The sequence below is a fragment of the Aptenodytes forsteri genome, unplaced genomic scaffold (genome assembly GCF_000699145.1).
Source record: "Aptenodytes forsteri isolate BGI_AS27 unplaced genomic scaffold, ASM69914v1 Scaffold492, whole genome shotgun sequence".
Lineage (NCBI taxonomy): Eukaryota > Metazoa > Chordata > Aves > Sphenisciformes > Spheniscidae > Aptenodytes > Aptenodytes forsteri.
The window spans coordinates 1,033,045-1,041,645 of record NW_008794172.1 but is presented as its reverse complement, the minus strand read 5'-3'; the positions used below and the strand labels follow the sequence as shown (position 1 = coordinate 1,041,645).

General features: G+C 44.2%; 2 protein-coding genes across 3 annotated transcripts; one reads left to right on the top strand and one right to left on the bottom strand.

Moving 5' to 3' along the window:
* The first annotated feature begins 324 nt into the window (after positions 1-324).
* BECN1 (beclin 1) lies at positions 325-4,125 on the top strand. Its single transcript, XM_009282892.1, has 8 exons — positions 325-466; positions 739-875; positions 1,392-1,586; positions 1,804-1,950; positions 2,498-2,647; positions 2,733-2,793; positions 3,242-3,384; positions 3,735-4,125. The coding sequence occupies exons 1-8, from the start codon at positions 377-379 to the stop codon at positions 3,901-3,903; spliced, it is 1,092 nt and encodes a 363-aa protein (XP_009281167.1). The 5' UTR covers positions 325-376; the 3' UTR covers positions 3,904-4,125.
* Positions 4,018-8,553, bottom strand: CNTD1 (cyclin N-terminal domain containing 1). Of its 2 annotated transcripts, XM_009282906.1 has the most exons (7): positions 8,382-8,553; positions 8,204-8,279; positions 7,788-7,962; positions 7,118-7,280; positions 6,473-6,617; positions 5,988-6,084; positions 4,018-5,376 (listed from the first exon to the last, which is right to left on the bottom strand). In XM_009282906.1, exons 1-7 carry the CDS (start codon positions 8,551-8,553, stop codon positions 5,215-5,217), a joined length of 990 nt encoding a protein of 329 aa, XP_009281181.1. In that variant the 3' UTR covers positions 4,018-5,214. The 2 variants fall into 2 exon arrangements, with proteins under 2 accessions (XP_009281181.1, XP_019328616.1); XM_019473071.1 differs by having other exon boundaries at positions 5,292-6,084.
* Positions 8,554-8,601: the final 48 nt, after the last annotated feature.

Below are 8,601 nucleotides of genomic sequence, written 5' to 3'. Positions count from 1 at the left end.
AGGAGCTGCCCGGGGAAAGGGTCCCCCGGCAGGGCACCACCTCTGCCGGAGGGGTACGCGTTAGCGTTGCCCGTCTCCTGTGACCCCCTTAGAGCTTCCCCCGAGGGGTCCCCGTGGCCCTTGGGCTCCTCAGCGGGCAGCGGCACAGCCATTTGAATATACGTAAATGCACAGGATTTAGGACGCTGCTGATTAGCTACGGGTTAACACAAAACGCTGTCCCGGTAGAGCTCTCATGAAATGCAGGCTCCCCCGTCCTTCTGTCTTGTGTGTTTTCCCTTTCTGACTCTTGGACTAGCTTCAGACCTAAGTCTAGCACTCGAGCTGGCTCCCCTAGACCCTCGGCGCTCAACTCTCAATAAAATTCTTTCCAAGAATGATGTCAACAGAAAGCGCCAACAGTTTCACGCTGATCGGAGAGGCGTCAGATGGCGGCACGATGGAAAACCTCAGCCGGAGACTGAAGGCAAGTTTTACATGAGCTGGTAAACTGGGATACTTTTGAATGGAGCATCAGTTTTTCTAGACGCTCTGCAAGGTTAAACTGCAAAGCTGTCCGTAGCGCTGGCTTTCCGATATTTTTGTTGGTGAGTAGTTCAGTAAAGCTGGCTTATTTTAAATCAAGATTTCACCTGCAAGAAATACTTTGCCAGTTGAAGAAGCACAAGCCTGTCTGTTGAAAACCAGCCGGCAGCTGCCTGAGGCTTCACCTGAACTAACGGTGAGCTCTTCCTGCAGGTTACCGGTGACCTCTTTGACATTATGTCTGGACAGACAGATGTGGATCACCCTCTGTGTGAGGAATGCACAGACACTCTGCTAGACCAACTAGACACCCAGCTTAACATCACAGAGAACGAGTGCCAGAACTACAAGTGAGTGATCCGGAGGTGACCTGAGACGGGATTTGCTTTAGCCTGGAGCCTAGGGAAAGAATACAGCCTTGGTCCGGCTTTCTGGGATCAGTAGGAGACGTCCCTGACTTCAGCGCTTGGTTTTCTTTGTCTGAACGAGATGAAAATTTTATTTTTGAGAGTCCTGTGGTACACAGCTACTCCAGCTGAAGTCCGTGAGCCCATCAGAAGGACTGACGCCACCTCCCCACGGCGCCCGTGTGGCAGCATTCCCGTGTGGTTGAGGGCTTCGCAGGGACGGTTACCGGCAGGCAGTAACAGATCCTCGGCCACCATCTCGCTCCCCTGTTCTCCTGTGTGCGTTCCTGACTCACGGTGCAGGACCAATGCGGAGAGCTCGGGATTAACGAGAGGTGCACGTGATACCAGAGTCCCTGTTTGCACCTCTGCTCGCGTGCGCAGGCTGTCACGGAACCGGGGACACGGCAGGGGGCTTCCCAGGATCCCTGCTTCGGTAATCCTGTCATTCTCTTTTAGGAGATGTCTGGAGATACTGGAAGAAATGAACGAGGATGATAAGGAGAAACTGCAAACAGAACTGAAAGAACTTGCACTGGAGGAAGAGCAACTGATTCAGGAGCTAGAGGACGTTGAGAAGAACCGCAAGATTGTGGCTGAAGACTTCGAGAGAGTCAGGGCAGAGGCGGAGCGGCTGGAGCAGGAAGAAGCTCAGTGAGTGAACTGCAACTGCAGTTTATGGCAGGGATTTTGGGTAACAGATAAATGAGATCATAATGTGGAGAAACCTGTAAATAATGCCCAAATGCAAGTGGCTTATTCTTTGCAAAACTGAAGTTGGCTAGACCAAGAAAACCTAGTATACCGTGTGAGCGATCACTTTTCTGTAAAAGCCTGCACTTAGCATTTCTTGTCTTGCTTTTATTAAAAGGTATCAGAAGGAATACTGTGAATTCAAGAGGCAACAACTGGAGCTAGACGATGAGCTGAAAAGTGTGGACAACCAAATGCGCTATGCCCAGATGCAATTGGATAAATTAAAGAAAACCAATGTGTTCAATGCAACCTTTCACATCTGGTAACGTAGACACTGGGATATTGTGTCAGTTTGCTAAGATCCTGCAACGCAGGGCCATTTAAGTAATACTGCATTTGACGGGAAAGCCGCTAGTCAAGTCATAGCTACCCCACAACAAAGCAACCGGTCACGGCTCCCAACAGTGTCAGCTGAGAGAGGTCTGCGACGCTGTGCAGACGTCCAGGTAGACTGCAAAATGGCTCTTTCATTAACCCTGTTAACGAACCGGGACCTACGGTGCTAGCCAACGGTAATGCTGTAACGTCAGGCTTTGCAGAGCAGGTAGCTCAGGGGGTTTGGGTGTTCGGTTGGTTGTTTTGGTGGTATGTTTTGGTTTGGTTTTGGTTTTTTTTTAAATGAACTGTGTCATAAAAAGAGAAAAAGTGGTTGGTGTTTATATACACTTTTTAACCAGAGCCCCCAAACCCTCCTTTTGCTTGGTTAGCAGCGTGCGTTCTGTAACTGCTAGTACGTGGCCCTTGTTTGGTCAGCATGCTAGAAGCTGTTCCTGCCCCAGTGCGCTTATTTATAATTCCTCTTATCACAGGCACAGTGGTCAGTTTGGCACAATAAATAACTTCAGACTTGGCCGTCTCCCCAGTGTTCCTGTGGAATGGAATGAGATCAATGCTGCCTGGGGGCAGACCGTGCTGTTGCTACACGCCCTTGCTAACAAAATGGGCCTGAAGTTTCAAAGGTATATGCAATAAAATACACATTTCACTTATGACCCGGATAAAGACAGTTAGACTCATCTGCCCGTGAATCATATCTCCTTTCAGATACCGTCTCGTACCATACGGCAACCACTCATATTTAGAGTCCCTCACGGACAAATCGAAGGTAAGAGATCCTGCACAAATCAGAGGACATTGATCTTGAAGCCACAGAGCCTTGGTCATGCTGGGGGACGCAGAAGACAAACTCAGCTCTTTATGAATTTATGGTACAGGAGGACTAGCTGCCCCGACTTCTCCAACATAGTAATATCTCACTCCATATCCTGTATCAAAGCCATTTGTTCTGCCATCCAGTAGCGTTAAAACCAACAGGACTCTTGACCTATACACCGCAGCTGGCCAGAGGAAGATAGTGTGATTCAGGGTGATTGCTGGCGATTAGGAACCCAAGCCTGCACGCGGTAGGCGCTTACCACAAAACAAGTCACACTTACTACGTGCCACAAACCATTTCTAAGCATCCTATGACAGATGTAAGCCTTGCACAAGACTAAAGGGCTGCAATGACCATATCTAAAAGGGAGTGTGCCTGAAACGAATCTCTTTTCCAGGAGCTCCCCTTGTACTGTTCTGGAGGCCTAAGGTTCTTCTGGGACAATAAGTTTGATCATGCAATGGTGGCTTTCCTGGACTGTGTGCAGCAATTTAAAGAGGAAGTGGAAAAAGGTGAAACGCGGTTTTGTTTGCCCTATAGGTGAGTGTTGCTATATAGCATGTCAAATTAACACCTCGTATGCTGTCCCGTGCAGCACTAACTGACCTCTGGACCAGTCTACAGCGCTGCTTGCTGTTTCAGTCCTGTCTTTCTGGAATCACGCGGTGTTCTTTATAACGTGCAGGATTACCACATTTGCTCTTAGTTTAATTGAAATGTAAAGCTAGTTCCTCAGGTGAAGACCTGAGGCTTGTTAGATTTCCTTTAAAAGCAAAGTATTCTTACATAGAATAATACGAATGTCAGATTTAAATTTTAGTACTTGACATCGTATTGAGATTAAATGCTTGCCATAGTAATGCACTAATAAAACTTTGTGTGTGATACAGGATGGACGTGGAGAAAGGGAAGATTGAAGATACGGGTGGCAGTGGTGGCTCTTACTCTATTAAAACACAGTTTAACTCTGAGGAGCAATGGACAAAAGCACTAAAATTCATGTTAACTAACCTGAAGTGGGGTCTTGCCTGGGTCTCATCCCAATTCTATAACAAGTAACCATGTAAAGAAGTCGTCCTGGCAGCTGTAGAGTGTCTGCGTTTCGTTGGAGAAAGTCAAATTAAGATGTCTCTTAATATTAACTAGTACAAAATGTTTACAATACCAAAAATCCACAAGACACTTTATTTAAAATACCGTTATTACAAGTAGTATATAGAAAAGCAATATGTAAAGTTATATCATTGAGCTGAACAGAATAAAAGAAATCAGCTATTGAATAGATGCTAAACTGGTACTTCTGGGGTTTATAGAAATGTGTATAAGTTACTGTCAAACTTCAAAACACCAGTGAGTTTGATATATCTGTTGCTTGACACAAAGGTTAGAAAAGCAAAATGTTACAAACACGGGGAATAACGTGGAAGAACTCGCAGAAGCTCTGCTTGGTCGTTAAAGAGTAACTACAGTTTGAAATAAAATATTTTCTAAGTCATATCAGCACTTCTTTGTGCCACTGAACTTAACAAGGTTTGATACCGTGTAAAATAGTGTTAGCTGTGATGACATTAACTATTTGTAATACTTCCTGCAGCCTGTTCTTGCACAGAGGTGCACTGAGTAAATAATAAAACACTATTCTACACAAAGACTACTTTCATCTAGCATATGCCAGGCACAGCATGAACAGCCCCTGGCACTTACATGGACACGCTGAATAGGCGCCTGCTGTCACGACAATTGCATCGCTTTCAAAACTGGTGGGATTCCGTCCTTTTCACAACACTGGTCAACTAGCTGGCTTTCTTAGGGTAAGAGCAAACAGGCTCTGAGCACTGGCAAAGAGGGGACACAGGAACAAGCAGCCTGGCTGCAGCAGGCTGCCTGAGACAACAATTAATTTTTAAAAAAGCAGCAAGTGGAGAAAGTACGTACAGCCCTGTTTGTCATGACTGGGCGTGCGAGCTCCTAGCAATAAGCAATACAGATTACCAAGCAGAATACCATGCACAGTAATGCCTTTTCAAAACATGACTCTTCTTAAGAGTTTTCTTTTTATTCAAAGGAAACTTACATTCATAACTTAGAAGATGCAGCTCTTACAATAAAGCTTTTGGTGCTGAAAGAGGTATTTTAAATGCTACTTTGCTCCTGTGTGCCTCCCTTCACAGCACTAATGCCTTGCCTGAAAGGACAAGCTTTTCTAATTAACACGTAACATACGAAATGTTGCAGAACACCTCGTGTTCAAAACCAAAAGTAAAACCAAATTGCGCTGGGTGCCCTGTGCAGTATCACGGAAGATGGACTATTATTGGCAGCGTAGCAGTTTGCTACTGATACGCTAGCGACTGGCCGTAGAAGACAGTTCTATTTAAGAGGCATAATTCTGTTCTCTGGAGCTTTTGTTCCACAGTTGCTATAGTGCTGCTTTGGAGTGGTACTGCCAACAATGTGTTTCAGTACTGCATAAGAAAATTCTAAGATACTTTGTGAAGTAATGCCAGTGATACAGTTTAAATGCTCCACAACCTTAAAAGAAAAAAAAAAAGAAAAAAGATACTTACAGTGCCTAAGAGACATTAGTTTACAGACATACTTCTTAGCCCCCCAAATCTAACGAGAATGATAGTGCTCCACGGGTGCACTTCAACAAAAGTTGAAGCTTCTCAGTACATTTTTTTATTTGGTTGTTTTTTTTGTTTGGTTGCTTGCTTGTTACGGGTTTTTTTGTGCTCTTTTTAATTTAATTGCTTCTACTAAAGAAGTAAAATGAAAAAGCTACTGTCTGTAATAGGCTGTTTGTTACAGTATTCAGTAGCAGTTTGGGCAGAAAATTGTCCCATGAGATTGCTTCTCCACCTGTCAACGAAACAATGTCTGTGGGGGTTTGTTCTGGCTGTAAAGAAGCTGAAGCGTGAGGATACGCTCACGCTAGTGCAAGCACAAGCCTTCCTGCGGAACTGCCCGTGCACCCTCCTAACGCTCTTACAAAAGTACACACGCTTCCTGCTAAAAAACCTGAAAGACGTCACCTCCCTCATGCTACTCCCAGTGGAGTCTGTCCCCTTGCTATGCCTAAACACGTAAACAACCTCCGCATTTTTTTCAGGTAGAGCTAATGTGTTTAGGAGCGACTGTACCTGCTTCCAATGCCCGGGGTTTAGTATGAACACGCTTGTGCTGATGACTCCAACAGCCAAGAGCATGAAATCTTCCTTTACTGTCAAAAACTTTGCTCTGCAAAAGTAAAAGCATCTTCTGGTGTAAAATGATGCTAGTTTTACAGTTCAAAAGCACCTACTTCTGTAATCGCTACACAGCCTACAGACATGTTAGCTTATTCAGTCCAAATAAAGCCTGATACTGTTAGCTTTAATTGATGGTGCTAAAGCTGCATTTTTTACAATTAAGTTAAACACTTTCCTAGCTTGCCCCTAAAGCAAATGTGGTGAAGCACGTTGCTTTGAACTGGTATATTAAGATCAATAAACAATGCTGAAAGCACCCCAAATTAAATTTTTTTAAAACATGCCTAAAAAAATGGCACAATGGGAATTATGCTACTGTTTCTTAGGGTTTTAATTTCACATAGTTATTTTAAGCAATAGTCACGTAAGCTACATACACCTGCAGTTTGCTTGGTGTGGAATTTTCGATGGCAATCTTCAACAAAGTGTCGTAGATGGTATCTCTTGTAAGATAAGAGAAGTCTAGTAGCTGCATACACATGCGATGTAATGGTTTTGCAGGAAGCAGGCAGCCATTATGTCCTAGCACAGAGATCACACGTAATCAGCCACACATTTTGAGTCATTAAACTGAATTAGGAAGGAGCGTTAGTTACTGTAAGCGAGGGATGAAGATTTCTGGTGACAACTGCCCTTTGTTTCTGAATGCCACAGGCCACCTCATGCCGTAGGCTTTCTCAATCTCAGTATAATTTCACTCATTCTGAAATTCAGGTTGTCAGACCTGGGCAAAGAAAATGGTAAGTCATTGTAGAAAATGTGGCCTTACACTAGGTTTTGGGAGTTTTAAACTCTTACTCTTTTACTGAATGAGTCACGCCTGGCTGTCCAACAACATTCATCAGATTCTACTAAGGACAAAGTGCTCATCCGAACAGTAAAGCCCTGGGAAATCTGAAAAGTTTCACGTGCCTTCACAGTGTGCAAAAATCTGGAAGATGAGACATTTGGTTCAGATCAGTAATAGCTCTATTACGCTTTTAAAAGATTTCTTTCCCATTCTCTCCTATTAATACTCTTACCTAAAACCTCTAGAAGCAATTCCACGTAAGCCAAAGGAGTTGACACGTTGATCTGGAAGTGCAGAGTTCTTAAAACGGCAAGCTCCGACTCAAGCAATTCCTGTTTAGTGTATGAGTATTTTAAGGATTGCAGAAATTTTAAAGCTGTGTCACTGTTAACTATCTGAAGAGGAAAAAAAAGACAAATTATCTTCTAGGCAATAAGGCACTCGCTAAGAACAAAGTATTTTCTTGCTTTACTCCTCCCATTGAATTTAAGCACGAGCCACTGCAGCGGCGATGCTGCCCGCTAACCCAGCTGTCTAACTCGTCTTTTAAGCTGGCATGAGAAATCCAGCTCAGACCTTCTTTCCCCGTAGGTTTCCTCTACTCCACAAGCCTTCCCCAGACAGGTGTGAACCCTCTCTAGCCATACAATTTTCGACAACCACAGGCTGAGTTTTCCCGCTACCTGTGCTTTTTCCCCCAGTAGTGGGAACATTTCCTGACAAATTGTTACTTGATGAGTGACAATTAATCTGCCCTAAACAGCAGAGATTTAGGCCTCCATTTCAATATCCTTTGCATTTTGTTATCACTATTGTCTTTCAGAGAGGAGGAGAGGTTAATATACTACACAATTTACTACACTGCTAAAAATATGCTATAGGAAAAGGTTTAGCTGGCTTACGTTATAGTGTAAGGAAAGTTTGCTTGCAAGCTGAATGCATGACACAAGTCGCAGGACAAACGTGTTGTATATCTGATCTTTCAGAGAGCTCCAGCTGCTGTCTTGTTCTTGTTCACGGCTTTCAACGTTCTCTCTGGAGGACTTACGGATTTGTTCTACTTGCTTGATCATAAACCTACAAAAAACGCAATTTCTCAGAAAACAGGTCTCTTCTGCTAAGAAAAAGGAAGACAAGCAATTCTGTATGTACTCAGAATATACGGATAACTGTTAATTTGAATTAAATGACTAAAGAGACAAAGCTCTAGACACACACAAGAACATTATACGTTATGTGAATGAGTGGTACAGAGCATGCACAGCATAACCATGTGAAAGAAACGGGAAATGCACTGAGCGTTCAGGATATTTATTACCTTTCAAGTAACTCTACCGCTTGGTACCTTGCCGATTGGTCCAAGTGCCATTTTTCAGCCAAAAGGAATATAAATTCTGCAAAAAAGTGCAACAGTCATTCACCTCAGTCAACTGAAGGTAACTATACAGCTGTTCACCATCTCAGGAGTTAGCTGCAGCTGAGAAAAAGAGCCTCACCCACTATCTGTGGCTCTTTGAAGCACCCGGCCTGATCCGACAGCTCGCTCAGGTACTGTTCGTTTTCCGTGGCCAGACGGATCAGCGTATCCTCAATGATCTCAGAAGCGATCTCGCCGAAGGCGGGGCCCGGGTCACAGCACCGGGGCGCTGCTGGCACCTGGGACCCCATTCATCAGTTCAGCTCAGAGGCCTTAAGGGCGGTAACTCTTCCAGCGGC

Coding starts and splice junctions, on each gene's coding strand:
- BECN1 (XM_009282892.1), top strand. CDS start 377: ATGATGTCAACAGAAAGCGCCAACAGTTTCACGCTGATCGGAGAGGCG. Junction 467..738: donor ACCTCAGCCGGAGACTGAAG/GCAAGTTTTACA, acceptor CTCTTCCTGCAG/GTTACCGGTGACCTCTTTGA. Junction 3,385..3,734: donor CGGTTTTGTTTGCCCTATAG/GTGAGTGTTGCT, acceptor TGTGTGATACAG/GATGGACGTGGAGAAAGGGA.
- CNTD1 (XM_019473071.1), bottom strand. CDS start 8,553: ATGGGGTCCCAGGTGCCAGCAGCGCCCCGGTGCTGTGACCCGGGCCCC. Junction 6,618..7,117: donor ATTGCTTCTAGAGGTTTTAG/GTAAGAGTATTA, acceptor TCTCTGTGCTAG/GACATAATGGCTGCCTGCTT. Junction 6,085..6,472: donor ACACCAAGCAAACTGCAGGT/GTATGTAGCTTA, acceptor TTACTTTTGCAG/AGCAAAGTTTTTGACAGTAA.